The sequence below is a fragment of the Halichoerus grypus genome, chromosome 10 (genome assembly GCF_964656455.1).
Source record: "Halichoerus grypus chromosome 10, mHalGry1.hap1.1, whole genome shotgun sequence".
Taxonomy (NCBI): domain Eukaryota; kingdom Metazoa; phylum Chordata; class Mammalia; order Carnivora; family Phocidae; genus Halichoerus; species Halichoerus grypus.
In genome coordinates, this window is record NC_135721.1 from 105261575 (window position 1) to 105279441 (window position 17867).

The 17867-nt window shown below is 41.2% G+C and overlaps 1 protein-coding gene and 1 pseudogene across 5 annotated transcripts in view; one reads left to right on the forward strand and one right to left on the reverse strand.

Annotated features, from left to right (window-relative positions):
• The window catches only part of PLCB1 (phospholipase C beta 1), a 663588-nt gene that overhangs the window by 84266 nt on the left and 561455 nt on the right, over nt 1-17867 (reverse strand). For all 5 annotated transcript variants that reach the window (XR_013441954.1, XM_036122370.2, XM_036122371.2 and 2 more), the window contains exon 27: nt 16105-16285. Coding sequence is in view for 4 of the 5 variants with exons in the window: in XM_036122370.2 (XP_035978263.1) it covers nt 16105-16285 (181 nt within the window). In the remaining variant the exon portion in view is untranslated. The remainder of the gene's footprint in view (nt 1-16104; nt 16286-17867) is intronic.
• On the forward strand, nt 8194-8312 carry LOC118554691 (small nucleolar RNA SNORA70; annotated as a pseudogene).

The window sequence follows — 17867 nt, forward strand, 5'->3', positions numbered from 1 at the left end:
GGATTCCCGCAATCTCTATTCCAGTTGAGGGTATGCACCCAGTGCCTTTCCTTTCCCTCAAGATCTTTCTTCTCTCTCATTCACTCCGACGAGTTAACAGGGTTATCCCCAACCTTGGCTGCAACATCAGAACCACTCCTGGGTAACTTCCTAAAAATGCAGATTCCAGGGCCCGCACCTAGGCCTATGGACTCCAAAGGTCTAGGGGGAGGGCCTGGAAATCAGTATTTTCAAAATTTATGGTGATTTGGATATTTTGCCTGATCTTGGAGGTCTCCATGGCCCTGTCCTCGTTCTACAGACCATTGTTGAATCTCCCAGCAACGCTTTTGAATTCAACGGCCTTCATACTTCTGTTTCTACTTTGTCATCTGTATCATTCACCTGACTCCAGAATATTCTCTTATTGGTTATGCCAGCATCTACTCACATTTCTTGCTTTCCTTCCACCTCCTGCCCCCATCCTCAGCCACCTCACCATCCAGGCATGGAAACGCTTGAGCTTGAGCTCCCACAGCCCTTATCCCCACCCAATTCTGACTTTTATTTTGATTTGGTGTCACCCTCTTGTACAGTTGGCAGCACTACACTCCCTCAAAGTTCCACAGAGGTTCCCTGCCTGCTGCATCCCCTGGCCTTCCTCATCGTCCCTCCCTCAGACCATCTGCACTTGCTCTTTACTTTTCTCTGGAAGAGTTCCCACTTCCTTTGCTCCCGGAACACACACCTTTACCTAAACTACTCAATTTAGCCACAATCCAACAAATATGTCTCAAGTACCCTAAACACCTGGCACTGTTCTACAAACTCCGAGCCAATGACTTGGCTTTCTAGATCTTGTTACTCAAAGTGTAGCATAACCATGTCAGACCAGCAGCATTGGCATTGCCTGGGAACACAACAGAAATGCGAATTCTCAGGCCCTACCCCAGATCAACTAAATCCAAATCTGATTTTAAATAGGATTTTCGGGAGATTTGTGTTCATTTTACAGTTTGAGAGGCAATGTCTAGATTATTGAGAAAGATGGAGACAATCTAGAAGAAGCCCTCTGTTATGGACTGAATGTTTGTGTCCCCCCTCCCCCCCGAATGTATATATTGAAATCCTAACCTCTAATGTGATGGTATTAAGAGGTGGGGCTTTGGGAGGTGATTAGGTCATGAAGTTTGAGCCCTCGTGATAGGAATAGTGCCCTTATAAAAGAGATCTTGCAGAGCTCTACTGCCCCTTTAGCCATGTGAGGACACCATGAGGAAATGGCCATCTATGAACCAGGAACGGGGCTTTCAGTAGACATCGGAGCTGTTGGCTTCATCTTGGACTTTGGGCTTCAGAACTGTGAGAAACAAGTGTTTGTTGTTTAAGCCACTTAATCTATGGTAAGAGACTAAGACATTCCCTCAAATTCCCTCTTTTCTGTCTCAAAAGATCTTTGGCATTTTATCTACATTCTCTTCATTACCTCAAACTCAGCTCCCTCACATTTGACATAAGGATAATGTTTCCCTCCTGAGGTGGTTGTGAAAGTTGAAAGGAAAAACACACATACAAGTCCTACTAGATCACTTTGTAGGTCCCTAACTTGGTTTCCTTACCCTTCCTTCCAAGAGAAAGGTTCTCGCCCTTGTTTTCCATCCTGTCTTCTCCAACCTGTGGCAGGACCTGATCTACCATTTCATTTTCTCCTCTCAAAATGTCTTCTGCCCTGGACACATTCCCTTTGCATAAAAAAACCCATCTGTTTCCCTTACCCTTCAAGAACCCTGAACTTTTGTTCCATGTTGGACCTTCCTTTCATTTCTACCCCTAGAATGGAAGACCAGTTGCTGCTTCCAAAGCTTCAATGCCCCAGCCCCATATTCTTCATTTCCACCATGACACTTCCACTTCAACCACTGGAATTCACCTGATTTTGCTTTAAGATTACAAAAACTTTTTTGTTATTAGACTTATTGGCCATTTCTCAGGACTTAACTTATATTATTCCAGAGATTCACAGTGTTTCTTAGTTCACAGTGTCCTTGGGATCTCAGTAATTTTTTAATGGTACCCTTAGGCTAAAAGAAATAAAAGTACAGCTCTATTTATTCATGAAACAGTTAGGTCCAAACTTAATAGTAGTACTTTGCACAGTGTCCAACAGATGTTGCTGTTTCTGTAAAAAAATGTAAAATATCCCATCATGCCCCTGTGAGTTCAACATGGTGCTTCAGGGTGTCTTTGGCATGCAGCTGGGGATCATGACTTTATCCTATCCTCTTGTTGCCAACCACTCTCACACAAAGGTCTCTTTTCTTAATTTATAGTATCTCCAGCAATTACCACAGTCACTTCAACACTGTTAGGGGCTTCAATTCATTTCAGCATCACCTACTGCCTTTGACCAACTCTACCTGAGGATGGCTCACCAGCATCTCAACATTTCTACGAGCAAGTTTAGGATTTGTCTTGCACAGAAGACAAGTCATTGTATTTTCCCACTAATTATCATCCTTTAGTTCAAAAGTGGACATTATGTTTGAGTTCCTTCTTGTGTACTTTCCACATCTAGTGAGTCACGGAGATTTGTGAACTGCACCTGTTACCTGTATCTCACAGCTTTGTGTTAACGGCATTCTGATGCAGATTTTTGTGAACTCTGGTCTGGATTCTGAGAATTCCTTTCCTACCTTTCCTGCCCTCAGTCTCTCCTTACTCCTGCCACTCCATCCCAAATATTTTTCCTTCTTGTATGTACCAAAGCCTTAACTGGCCCTCTATCCCCAAATATGTTATGCTCTGGCTCCAAATTTCCTTTCTTGGCTAGCATTCATCATACCCAATAACCTAGGCAGTATTTTGCTCTTTGAACTGTCCAGGCACACACCTGCTTCTATACTTTCTCTCATGTTATTCTTCCACCTTGATGATATTTCCATTTGAATGGGAGACAGCACAATATAGGACATTCCCATGAGTGCAGAAAGTTCCATTACGCTGGGCTGCTCTAACTAAGAGAGTGGGTACTAGTGGAGGGATCCACTTGTCCATGCCCCTTTCTTTTCTAACTAAACCAGCCTTTGGTGATACTCCCCTTTGACTGCCCAAATAACTCTAGGCTTGGCCCCTTAACTGGCTTTTGTAAAAGATGCCAATTATCGATACTGACCTTTGTGTGTTCTTATTTTATTATTGCTCCCTAAAAGAATGTCACTACTGCAAACTCCTTTTCTTAATAATTTTTTTGGAACCCCAGGCTCTACACAAAATAGGTGCTCAGAAAATGTTGTGAATGAAATCTTTTATGTTTTAAAACTATACTGATCCTGACCTTGGTGGCAACAATGAAGCATCATGTCCAAGCCATGGGCTGTCTTATTGGAAATACTTTCAAAACTATATGGTTTGGGTACTTAACAAGCTAAGTTTTGTTTCTTTGAAACAAATGCCTTATTGTGAAATCCAGGTATGTTTTTAAAAACATGGCTTTTGCATGCAACTGATGAAAACTGTTTCTGTAGAATCACAAAGAATATGTGTTTTAAAAAGGAAAACATCTCTGTGTTTAATATGTTTAATATGTCACAGATATGTGACTGTCTTTCCATCATGCTCAGTTAACCTTGGTCTCCCCCACTCTTCCATACGACAAACCCCTCCCTCTAGCATTCTGCCCTTTCCAGCTATTTCCAAAATACTGTCACTCTTACTCTAATTCTGCCTTTTCGATATTCACTGTTTTCTTTTACTCTTCCTCAACTTAAGGTCCAGGAGGTAGAATGATTAATATTATGTCTTTGTTAATAATATGCCACTATTGTCAGACTCCCATAAAACTGGCAATGGGATTATATATACATATGCATCAATAATTTATCCCTTTCCTACACTAAAAAGAGAGTTGGGGCTCACCTATGGTTTTCTCTACCCAACACTACTTCTCCAGGAAGAAGTTCTGCTTTCTGAGAACTGGCTCTGTGCCCAATGTGGCTCCCATGGGAGCTACTGTATTCTTTATCCCTATCCCTTGACCAAGGTAACTGGTCCCAGGGGAGACGCTGATCCAAGTTGGACCAGGCATAACCTGACTTGAGCAACAGGTGATTGGCCTAAGGTTGCAAGTTTGGCCAATCACATGACCCTCATAAGGCTTTCTTCCAGATTTTTCCAACCTGCTACTGGAGATGGAAATGTAACTTAGATGGGGCTGGTGCTTATATTTTCTGACAGGGGGAAGCCTGTATGCTGTTGGAAAATAATAGTGCTAATACACACTGAAAAGCAGGAGAGAGAGAGGGAGACTGGGCGGGGGGTGGGGGGAAGGAAAGGAGGGAGGGAGGGAAAAGGACAGAGAGAGAAAGAGAAAGGAACAGAGAGAAAAGGGGAGAGATACAGGTAGACAGACAGGCAGACAGACATAGAAAGGGTTGCCAGTGATTTCTGGCATCCATTTCTCCATCCCTTCCCTTCCATGGTGTGGATGGTCAATCTTTCCTTATGTGATCTATCCTGTGCATTTTTCTAGTATATATATTAGTTCAACATGGATTTCTGTCACTTGCAACCAAGAGAATCTTGACAAAAAATAGAAATAGAAAACCCCAAATAAGAAAAAGGAACCTCTCTGAGTATCGGGTGCAGGATTTCTATTGCATGAGATGTGAAAATGAGACCAAGAAGAGGGATTTTTCACATAATAACTGGAGTGCTTTTTAACTAACTTAAGGATACACTCATTTTTGGTGTATTTATTAGCAGACAGGCTCTACTCAAAGAACTATTCAATCATGCATTACTTACAAAACTCACTGAGGATAGGAAAGAAGAAAAGATTAGTTTAGAATTCCCAGCAAAAAAAATACCAAGAAAGTACATAGTTAAACTGAAATGCAGTAAACAACATTTAATTTTAACTTTTAGTACAATTCTTTCCTCTGGTCAAAGGAATAGACACATTTCAGTTATTGGGCTTATTTGTTTACCACTCTTGACAACTCTCTTAGTTAAATGTTCCAAACCTTTTAAGGAGTGAAAAAGAAAAGCCCTGGGGGAATATAATTTCATGCTTGTTTTCAAGTCCGTGCTGAAATTCACTTGGGTTAGTCGTTTGAGGGTGAGAGAATGGTTTCCATGGAAGAGAATAATTCCTTGACTCTAACTCAAAAGGGATAAAAAACAAAACAAAACAAAACAAAACAAAACAAAAAACCCCAACAACAACAACAACAACAAAAACATGTGGACAGAAGTTGGCCTGTTTAGTCTCTTCTTAAGAAGGGCAATTTTGGAAAATGAGCAAAAGTCAAGTATAATACGTTCACACTTCAGGCACAACGCATCCTCCTTCCCCCTTCCAGTAATATCTAGAGAAGATACCACATTTTTTTCTGCTCATCAAAGCATCCACTCTGAATTTTCACTCTAATTTGTTTTTTTTTTTTCTTCTACAAAGAATTAATTTATGATGCTTCTAAACTAAGTAATGATCTATGGACTAAACACATTACTGACGATTTAAATGCAAGGTGTATCCTGGCCATTCGAATTGAGAAATATTCATTCAGCAAACCAATATTAACTGAGCACCTATGGTGTGCTGGATACTGTGCTAATATTGATGGTCCAACTGTGAGCTGACAGACAGGCTCAGTCCACGTGGGGCTGATAGTCTCACTAGCTCTCTTTTCAGGAGGACAAAATGTTGGACTCAAAGGGCAACCATCATTGTCTGAGATATTCTTTCATTCTTATGAAATTATTTTTTAAATTTGCATAGCTACATAGAATTTATAGCAGCTTATTTGAGTCTAAATGTTAAAGGATCCTTGGAATTTTTTTCCTTGCTGGGCAAAAAAAATAAATGAAAATGAAAATTTGACCAAGATTCCTGGTCAATGTCAATAAGCTGGCCCATTAAAGCTGTAACATTTAAAGTTATTTTTCACTTTTAAGTTATGCCGAGGTAAATGTCAGCTTTTGAGCTTTCTGGGAAACATAAATAGATCAATGTAGCATACTCCCTTGAATGATATTTCTGGTATTCTTTTATGAGGCTATCAACTGGAAATACTTTCAAACTTTTAAAAAATCAAGAAATTTGATAAAGGGAGCTCTACTTAATGATGCTTGGGTTTTGCCAATGAGAAAATGTTTGCATTTCATCAAGTTAATTGATATTATCATATCTGATTAAATCAATTAAAAAAACAACCACCAAACCACTACAATTTTAAGGTAAGGCTTCGTAATTTTAAAATATGTTAAGACCATTTAATTCAGAATAAATAAAATAAATAAATATTGGTTACCACTCAGATGTGGGAAAGTAGCAATAATATTCAAACTGGAGGTTTTCAAATAATTAGCAAAGGAGATCTGATTGAGAGATATGTGATTTGTCCTGTGCTTTGTTACTAAAATAGGGCAATAAATCATGGGCTTAATATTTCAACAGTCCCTTTGGAATCCAGACTCAGAAGAGCTGCCTGTGAAGACAAATACCACAGCATGTCAGCTACTTTTTTTCTTAATGCAAAATATATCACTTCAGCATCCCTGACTTGTCAAATGGAATGCAATGAGTCCTGTAATTCCAGAGGGCACAAACGAAATGATCAGACTTGTGGGTTCTATTTTGGAATTTTCCTTCCAGCAGAATCCCTTCTGTTCCCTAAGTTTTTTAAGTTGACGCAAGTCAAAACTATTATTTTCTTTGCCTTTGGGGATGGTTCTGTTTCCTAACTTCTTCCTTAATGTTACCTAAATAGTTACCAATTAACACATAAAAGTACATTAAGATATATTGTGTACACACACAAAAGAAAAACCAAAGTTTATTGCTTTAAACTGAAATCCCTCATTATTATTTTAATAGGCCCGAGGGTTGGGTCATCTCTGATTCTATAATTAAAGGAAACTAGCATTACTGTCAGAGGGAGACTTTACAAGCATTCTTGAACAAACTTTTTGTTTTAAAAATGAGGATACAGACACTAAAAGAGGTGAAATGATTTAGCTAATGTTATATAACTAAAAAAGTCATGTCTTCTCAGTTTAAATCCTCTGCAAATAGTCTTTTGGTAAAGAATGATGACTATCTTCTAGGCACCATGTTAAGTTTCCCTGGATTATTTTATTGCATCTCACATCCAAATTATGAGGGCTGTATGTAGATTATTGCCCTAATTCTCCACCACTTCTTGTATTCACACTTTTTGTAATGTCACTTGCAGGTCCCCTAAACAAGAGATAGAATCTATTTCCCTATCCCTTGAATCTGGACAAATCTTATGATTTGCTTTGACCAAAGAATGAGGAAGAAGTTTATAAGACCTCTCAAAACACCTTGTCCATTTCCTCCTGCTCTCAAGTGGAATCCTTTTCAATTTCCACATGAACAAGCCCAGAGTAGCCTGCTGGATGATGAGAGATGTGGATCAGTCACCTGTCTTGACCCAGCCAACAGTCAGCCAACTTCCAGAAGCAGAGCCCTTAGGTGATGGGCAGCTGAACCAGAGAAACATGAATGACTCCAGCCAAGACACATGAATGAGCCCAGCCAAGATTAGAGGAGCCATTCAGTTGAGTCAAGCTCAAATTGCTACCCACAGAATCAAGAGCTAAACAAATTGTCATTTTAAGGCAATAAGTTTTGAGGTGTTTGTTATGCAACAAAGCTACCTGATAAAGATGGGCATACTCTTAGTAGATCTGTCTCACTTCACAACCTGTACTCTTAACCACTGTAAGCCCCTGAAGGCAGGGACTATGTTTAGGCTTATTCCACAGGAATTCCCCCACCAGTATGACCACAGGAGGCCTTCAATGACTTTTTTTTTTTTTAAAGATTTTATTTTTTATTTATTTGACAGAGAAGGAACACAAGCACAGGGACTGGGAGAGGGAGAAGCAGGCCTCCCCACTGAGCAGGGAGCCTGATGCAGAGCTCGATCCCAAGACCCCGGGATCATGACCTGAGCTGAAGGCAGACGCTTAACGACTGAGCCACCCAGGCGCCTCCTTCAATGACTTTTGATGCATGAATGGTTATATAAGTGTATTTCACACTCTCTAACTCACCCAACCTCCCCAAATAATAAATGAAGAGATACCACAGGAACTCTGTGGGTCAAAAGGAAAGGAGACAATCCAACAGAAAAGTAGGTGATGGATGTGAATGGGCAGTTTGTAAAAAGAAAAAAAAACTATAATCTACAGCCAGTTAAGCTGACTATGCTCTTCCCTGGGGGCCTGGTGTGCATTGGTTGCAAACAGTAGTGTATGCAGCCCGTTGTTCGTAGCGGTTGCCCTAAGGGACCCTGGAGACAGCCCTTTCCAATGGACATTCAATTTTGATGGTACTATCCTCAATCTAGGCTCTAGACAGGTATTCAGAGTGCCTTTGGAAAGTCCCAGGGCACAGTGACCAGGGTCTATATTGGCCAAGTCACCATATCCATCAGTACCGAGGTGCAGAACAAGGACCATGTGATTAAGGCCCTATTCAGGGCCAAGTTCAAGTCCCTGACCACCAGGAGAGCCACATTTCCAAGAAGTGGGGCTTTAATAAGTTTAATACAAATGAACTGAGGACATGGTGGCTGAAAAGCAGCTCATTCCAGATGGCTGTGGGGTGAAATACATTCCCAATCATGGCCCCCTGGACAAATGGTGCACTCAAGAGAGCCTTGGCACTGCCCTCTTCTTATTCATGCCCACCAATAAATCCTACTTCCTGTCCAAAAAAAAAAAAAAAAGGAATATAAATGGCCAATACACACATGGAACTATGCTCATTTCTGCTCATAATTAAAACAATAGAATTTAAGATAAAGATAATTTCTATCCACATATATATATGTGTATATATATATATATATATATATATATATATATACACCTCCAGAAGCAGAGCCACCATATATATATGAAAAGAACAACATCCACTCTATTAGGGTTACCCAATGGTGAGCAGAAAAATTGACAAATAAGAACACATTTTGACAATTCTTTCATTCTTTATTTCACTACTAAAGTCTTTTATTTATTTGTCATTTCTTATTTGGTGGAGAATATAAAGTTTTTCGGAAAGTTAAGTCATTTATTTATCAGGCAAAATAATCCTTTGTTAAAGCCAGAATATTGGAGGAAGACAGAGAATACTACCACAACTCAGTAGATTTACTTCCTGACACTGTAATTACTCCTGGCCCATATACTTCAGCTGGCTGACCATAGAAGGGAGAAAATTCAAGGTTGGCTTCTTTACAGGTTGCAACAGCAAACGGTGCTCATAGAAATCATCAAAAGGAAGGCAATGAGCTCCATCAAGCTGTAGCAGGATGTCAAAAACTGCAATACACATTTATATTTGAAGTCAAGATTTCCTAGTCAATTCAGGTATTACTAAAGAAAAAGTCTTGGGTGCCTGGGTGGTTCAGTTGGTTAAACGACTGCCTTCAGCTCAGGTCATGATCCTGGAGTCCCGGGATGGAGTCCCACATCTGGCTCCCTGCTCAGCAGGGAGTCTGCTTCTCCCTCTGACACTCTTCCCTCTCGTGCTCTCTGTCTCTCATTCTCTCTTTCTCAAGTAAATAAATAAAATCTTAAAAAAAATAAAAATAAAGAAAAAGCCTTCATTAAAAACAATGATTTGTGAACATTATCTCATTATTCCTCCTTATGCTTCTGTGAAGTGAGGATTATTCTTACATCCATTGGACAGATGAGAAAATGAAAGTTCAGAGTGGTCACACAGCTACTCAGTGGAAGAGCAGTGGCCAGAAATGACATTTGACTCTAGACCCCCACTCATCACTACTTACATCCTGATGGGCCATCCATTAGTAGCTGGTCAGGATTCACCCAGAGCTTTCACTGTGAAACACATCTTTCAATCCCCAGGATTGGCAGGGACTTGGGGAACTCAGTGGGTCTGGATACTAATGTTGGTTTAGGGCCCAAAAATGATTGCTAGTGAGATAAGTGGGAGGATGTATAAAAACAATAGCAGCCATTAATGTTGATGTGAAGGAAGGGAGAAATGAATGGGACTGGCACAAGTGGGAGACTTAAAATATGAGAAAGAGGAGAAAACATAGGGAACAAAGCAAAACAAAACAAGCCTCTGCAAAGGATAAATAGTGTGGTAACTGTGAGAAAAAAAGAGGAAATCTTTTCTTGAAGCCATGAAAAAGAAGAAAAAGAGAGAAGACAAAATGGCGGGACCGCTGCAGTTGAGAACTCACCCCAGCAACATCACCATGGAGTCCAGTCCCCTCTCAGTATGCTATGGGTTTTTAAGCTTGAATATGATGTTGGGGCTCATTACTGACAGTCATCAAGAGCCCCCAGAGGGACCCCCTATGATTTTCTCTAACTTACCAAAGTCATTTCTATTTTTATTATTTTTTAAAGATTTATTTATTTATTTTAGAGAGAGAGAGGGAGAGAGGAAGTGAGTGGGGGGGAGGGGCGGAGGGAGAGGGAGAGAGAATCTTGAGCAAACTCCCTGTTGAGTGCGGAGCCCAACATGGGGCTCAACTCACGACCCCGAGATCATGACCTGAGCCAAAACCAAGAGTCAGACACTTAACCAACCTAGCCACCCAGGTGCCCCATACCAAAGTCACTTTTAAAATGAAAACCTAACCCTAATGGGATGACCAAACTCAGGGTCAACCTATGGCTGTTGATGAAAAACAGATTAAGTTAGAGCAGATTCCCCAACCTTATCCTTGGAACAGGGGTCCCCAACTGGGGTTCACAGATCCTCACAATATCTATGGAGAGACTTCAGGGAGTGCAAGAACTTGAATGGGGTTGGGGAATTTATATCTTTATTTTCACTCACCTCTAACTGAAAGTAACTGTTTTCTTCTGATGCCAGTATAGGCAGGAAATGACAGGAGTGATTTCCATAGGCCCTGTGCCTTTGGCACCAACAGGTATCCCTCCAGCTTGATCAAGCTGTGAATAATGGGGCACATGCTCTATTTCCCATTTCAACTAAAAGTAACTTTAGCCTTATTCCAAAAGGCATTTTGAGCAAAGATAAGGATCGATGGCTCTCAAATGGTGCTTCTATAACTTGAATGTGTAACAAGTCATCAGGGACTCCTATTAAAATGCAAATTGTGATCTAGCCGGTCTGGGGTGGGGCAGGAGACTGAATGTCTAACAGGCTCCCAGGTGATTTGGGACCCACACTTGCACAACCAGGCTGCAGAGCTATTTGGATAGAGAGTTTTAAGGGTAAAGATTCTTCTTTAGACAGGTATAAAAATGTCTTTGAAGCTATGCAGTCTATGAAGCTTGGTGTGCATTTTACACCTCCTATGAACAATTACCTCAAAAATATTCTGTTGGTATTTATCAATTTATAGAGTTACATAAGTTGCTCCCATATCCGGGTTTTCGTATTAATTTGCTGATACCTTTATTATTTCATTTATCATATGCTATTATAGCTTTGGGATACGTGCTCCCTGAGTGTGTGGTAACCACACCTTCTTCATCTTCATCTCCAGTGTTTTGCAAATACTAACTTTTTTTTTAAGATTTTATTTTTAATCAACCTCTACATCCACGTGGGACTCGTACTTGCAATGTGAAGATCAAGAGTCACATGCTCTACCAACTGAGCCAGCCAGGCGCCCCGCAAATATTGAATTTTTATTGAACGTTTGGTAGGGAGTTTATTGATGTAAAGCTTTCTTTCTTAATCCTTGAACTGTGGGTTCCAGCATTTGAAATGTATAGACCTTAACCTAAACACATCTGTATTTAATTCCCAAAGCAATTTTGGGAGATGAAATATCTTGTTTAATTTTCCTCATCACCCAAATACTCCTTTTTACCTGGGGCCTACTTGCGTTTTAATTACACTTCCATTTGTCTAATTTAGCCTGAGAGGGCTGTTCATAACTCGGATCCACAACCAAAGATAGAACTAACACTTCTGGGTGCTCTCGGTCAAAAGATTTCCTGGCAGAACAATTTCTGGTTGTTACAAATGGAGTGAGAGAAAGTTTTGACATGTGCCAGCTAAGGGCATGTAGTAGAAATTGTGGATGCCTCCAAATGGCCATAAAACAAACTCTGTGTGGTTCTAAAGTCTAGGCGTTTAGGCCTTCACCTTCTTAACCAAAGAATACAACTGTGTTCAAAGACATCAGGACTTTATCTGAAACCAAATCCACAATCACAAAGGTGACAAGGTGAGTATTTTGAGTATATTTGGCCTGAAAGGGCAAGACCAGCTTAGACATGTGTGTATGTTTTTCTGAAAAACTCTTTAAAGCTTTTTTTTTTTTAAGATTTTATTTATTCATTTGAGAGAGCAAGTGAGCGCGTGAGAGAGCGCGAGCAGGGGGGAGAGGCAGAGGGAGAGGGAGAAGCAGCGGGAGCCCAATGCGGGACTCGATCCCAGGACCCTGGGATCATGACCTGAGCTGAAGGCAGACGCTCAACTGACTGAACTGCCCAGGGGCCCCAAAGCTTTTATTATGGACACACTCATTCCTTCTTAGGGAGAAGCGAGTAGAAGCCCCTGTTGTTGGACTGCCACCTCCAGGAGGAGTTCCACTACCTCTCCAGTTCCAGTGTCCCTGCAGGGGAGTAATTTTCCACTTAGAAGCTCAGCTTGATCTTCCCTAGTTCCCAGCCCACCTTCCCCTCCAGGAGAAAAGCGGCTGAGCCACTCTCTGTGGCCTCCTCCAGTGGGATCTGATGTGGGGCCTCATGCCCAGGTGTTCCTCCTGTGATGCTGAGCTTGTGCAACTCTTCCCTGGGATTTCTGCAGCCATTTGTATTGCCCCCTGCTCCCCTAAAGGCCTTTCTGGCATGTCTGGGCTTCTGTTTTCATCCACATTCTGAATTCTTGGTTTGGGACTCTCCCATGACTCTCGAGTTTTCCTCTTATTCTGAATTACTGCGTCTCTCTCCTCGGGGAAGGGAATCTTGCCAGGGGCTGGAACTCTGGGGCAACTCAGGATGATTATGGATGGATTGCCTAGTCCTCCAAGTAATAGTCACCCTATTTGTCAAATGCAGTCATCTGCCAGAGAACCCCAGGACTTCTAACCCCTTGAACCACCATTCATCTGAACTCTGCTCTCCTGGAACCCTACTCTTCATCATGTACTAGAAGAGTGATCCTTGTAAAGGTTACTTCAGGTCATGTCGCTCCTCCATGCAAAACCTTCCAGTGGCGTCAACTTCACTCTGAATGAAACACAGAGGTCTACAACTCTAAGAGATCTGTCCCTAGCCCCAGAAGTCCCATCTCGGACAGCCTCAGACAGAGCCAGCCTGCTGGTCCCTCAACAGACAGCCCCATCCCTGACCCAGAGTCTTTGCATTTGCTAATCCTTCTGCTGTGCACAATCCAGCCTCATGTGTTTGTAGACGTCAGTCCTTCACTCATAAGTCAGCTGCTGCCTCTTAGTGAATCCTTCCTGGTTACTCAATTTAAAATTTCAAAGCATGTTTCTCAACTTTCCCTCCATCCCCACTCCCTATTTCTCCATTTCTCATTGATTTTTCTCCGAACCCTTAGGACCACCTGACATACTATATATTTTACCAACTTTTTTAAAGCTTTTATTTATTTGAGAGAAAGAGAGAATGAACGATGGCAGGAGGGGGCAGAGGGAGAGGGAGAAGCAGACTCCCTGATGAGCAGGGAGCCCGACTCGGGGCTCGACCCCAGGATCCCAAGATCACAACCTGAACTGAAGGCAGACATTTAACTGACTGAGCCACCCAGGTGCCCCTTACCAACATATTTTGTTCATGGTCTGACCCCTCATCTAGAATGTAATCTCCATAAAGGCTCGGATTGTTGTCATTTTTTCCCCTCTTCTATTTGAAAATATTTACTGAGTAGGTATCTAATAAGTATTTGTTTAATGAATGCATGAATGAGGGTTTGTTTTTGAGGTGATAAAAATGTTCTAAAATTGTGCTGATGGTTGTACATATCCATGAATATACTAAAGACCACTGAACTATACACCTTAAAGGAGTGAATTGCATGGCATATATAATAAAGCTGTTGAAGAGAAAGAGACAGTACAGTATCCCAGTCATTGTAATGAAGGAGTTGGCTGTGCATGTCCTGTGTGAGTAGATATGAGGTCATTATGATAAGTTTGGTTTGAAATCTGATTTACCAGAGGTATCTGCACAATGGTTAGAAAGCAGGGCCTCTAGAGTCAGAGGACCAAGGTTCAAATCCCAACCTCATCATTTTCTAGTTGTGAATTGCTCTGTTTTTTATTTGTAAAATAAGCGGACAATAATACTAAACTCCAGTGGCGGTTGTTGTAGGGATTAAATCAGACAATTTCTGTAAATGGTTTAGCACAAGGTATGGCCCCTATGGTGAATGCTTAATACATGGTTATTATTTTAATTTTTATTATTGTTGTTATTTTCTGGAGTACTATGGGTGAGGTACTGGAGAAAATCAGATGGCTGTCATGGTAGCAAGGTCTCAAAACCATTATTTCTCACTAAGATTTACTTTGACTTTCTCTGGCCTGTCAGGCAATCCCTTCCTTACACTGAACCTGATCTCTGACCTACCATTCCTTCATGGCTCAGATCTTATTTCAGTGGTTCACAGATAAGGCAGCCCCTGCACCCCCCAAATCAAATGGATATTGTTAAAAATAAATCCTCAAGCCTTACATTTAGTGATCAGGCAGCAGTCCTCAAAGTGTGGTCCTGGGACTTCAAGCATCAGAATCACCAGCCCTACAAGAGGCCTAATGAATTGGAAATTCGGAGCAAGGACCAACAATCTGTGTTTTAACAGCCTTCCAAGTGATTCTGATGCATGCTGAAGTTGAAAATAACTGGCCAAGTGGAATCTGATGTTTGATAAGCTCCTCACGTGACTTTGGCCTACTCGTTTGCATATCATCACTGGGGAACCAGCACTAAGTCAACAGCATGACACTGAATCACCTAGTTTGCTGTGATGGCTAAACCATCCACCAATCGCTAAACCACCCACCCATCTCCAAAGCAGAAACATAAAAACACATACAAACTCTGGCTACACAACTTCAATTTCTATTAGCTTACTCATTTGTTTTGTTTGGGGCACAGGCTTGTTTTCAAGGCTACTTTATCATTTGATCATTTAATCTGTCACCACATATTTATCATGACCTCAAGGCATCAACAACAGTTGTCACAACCTTCAAGAAAACCTTTTGGAGGACAAAACTGATCACTAAGAGGGACTATGGCATTTCCTTCCACAGGGGGCCTCAGCAATTGGGTAGACAATATCCCAGACTGGCCAGACACTCTTCTAAATGCAGGAGAGTGGACAGTATTGTGTAGTGTCTGCAAGGCCCATTGACACCAAAAATAGTGAATATTTATTTGTAGCATGTTGTTAATTTTCTTGAACCAAAATAAGCATTGTTTTTTTATTAATTCCTTGTGAGAGTTCAAAGAATCTCCCCCAAAAAAACTATAATAACCCCAAAATAAGTTAGTGAAAATAAAACAATAAAACATAGCATCATTGGGGAACAGAGAGGAGCTTGGTGAAGACGCTGGAAGAGTGGAGCTTATAAAATATTAGTGTGGCGGACACTAGGTGCCCTTATGCAATTTCAAGTTCTAAGAAATTATTTTGTTGCTTTTTAAAGCCCAGGTACTGGGTTTTGATTGTGTTTTTAAGTTAAGCACGCATTAAAGCACACCACAATATGTATCGGAGAAATGCATCTTACCTCTCTCTATAACCTGGCATCAAGATAAGATTATTGGCTAAGGAAGCCAGAGGAAGGTGCCAGCCAGACCCGCCACTGTCTCTATTTTTTTTTTTTTTAAGATTTTATTTATTTATTTGAGAGAGAGTGAGTGAGGGAGAGAGAGAACAGGAGCAGGGGGAGGGGGAGAGGGAGAAGCAGACTCTCCACTGAGCAGGGTAGTCTTGGGACTCCAGGATCATGACCTGAGCCGAAGGCAGCTGCCCAATCAACTGAACCACCCAGGAGTCCCCACTGTCTCTCTTTAAAGTTATCGAAGAGCATCAAGAGTTTTCTATAGAAAAGAGGGTTCCAGCTATACAAACACAACAGCATTTCTTGGGCTTACCAGTTTAATATGTTCTCGCTTCTGGTATTTTTCACTATAATACTGCTCTTGTCGAAGATTAAGCAGCTGCTGCTGTTGTTTGTCCTTCAAGTCTATTAACTTTTGGGTCATTTCAGCATCTAGGGCAGCAAGATCTTGCTCAATCGTTGATGAACCATGGTCAGGACTGCTGGGATCTGATCTGCAGAGACACAGAGCTTGACTCACAAAACAGGCAGGTCATAACAAGGTGGAGGGAACATTGCATACCACAGTTCCTCCTAGATAGAGTGTTGTGTTGGGAAATAAATGTTTTAACAAACCACTTGAGATAGAGGCTGATACCCTAAGGACAAGCTTAGCAGTGGAGGGTCTCCAAACACAGAGTGGATGACATTTGTGAGATTTCATGTAGGGACAGAGAAAGAAAGCCAGGAGGCTGGGGACCCTGTGGTAGTGGTGGAGAGAATGATAATCCTCCCACCCCCGCCTAGGGAAAAACAATGTCTAATAAGGATCTTTTAAGGCTTTTATCTTTTAATTTTTTAACAAGACATGTATAATGTAATTCTCGGCTACTTAATGTCCTATAACGACTTCAGTACACTCGACATTGATTGGATTCTGTCAGGAAAGTTTAAGAGGTGTTGAATTTTGCATCTGGGTGATGGATAGAAAACAGAGAGCATGTGCAGACCCCTCCCCCAGCTGACATGTTCTGTTTCTTGACATCTTTTAATAGCAAAGATACATTATTAAAATAAGTTTCTTTGGGGGATGTACCAACTTCATGGATAGCTCTACCCAAAATGGCACTTTCCTCCAAATGGTTAAGTTACAAGAGAAAGGAGGATGCGTGAGTTCATTGAAAAATACTTATTGAGTGCTTACTCTGTGCACAGTGACTTTCTTTGAGTTGTTCATAGTCAGAGAATTATGCAGATTTTGAGAAGTTTAGGAGTAATCTTGAAATAAATCAAAGCAATTCTCACTAACTTATTATGCTAAAACATATGGTGTGATTCCTTCAAATTTTGTGCTCTTACTTTTTTTAGGGCACACAGAAAAGGAGATGGTGTTGGGAATGGGGTACTAAGAGCAGGTCTGTTTTCTTCATTCATATGGAAACTTCTGCAGAAACAAAACTAAACCACCTAAGATATCTAGCACATCAGATTCTGCCTCCATGTTTTTCGCTTGTGGCCAGGCGGAACAGGTGGAAGTTTCTTGAATCAGCTGGCCCTAATTCCTGTTGCTTTCACTTTGACTTAGGCCAGCATTGATGGTACCTCAGGAGAGGCAGTTGGTTGAAGTTGGTGTTAGGATCCTATTGTGGCAAATAAGGGATGCAGAATTCCCTCAAAAGTTTCTATTTGCATTTTAATGTGCAATGCTAAATGAGAATGAACACTCTGCAAGGCTCAGGGCACCTGATACATCAGAATGGCATGGCAGCATTGAGGTGGCCGTCCATCCTGGCATGAATACAAGATGATTTGTCAATATCACAATAAGTAGCATCAGCGAGGTGACCTCCATCTTGGCCTGAACATGAGATACATTTATTGTCTTTGGTAGCAGGAAGTCAGTGTAACCAGAACATACAGACATCCCTTTAATCAGCCACAACCACCACAACCACCACAATCACCACAGCAGAGGCCACAGGTCAACAGTTACTGACCATGCAACATTTACCAGGCACTCTCTACTTTTGGTTTTCACAGCAACCCAACAAGTAGGTGTGGCCATCTCCAGTTTGCATTTGAGGAAACTGAGGTTCA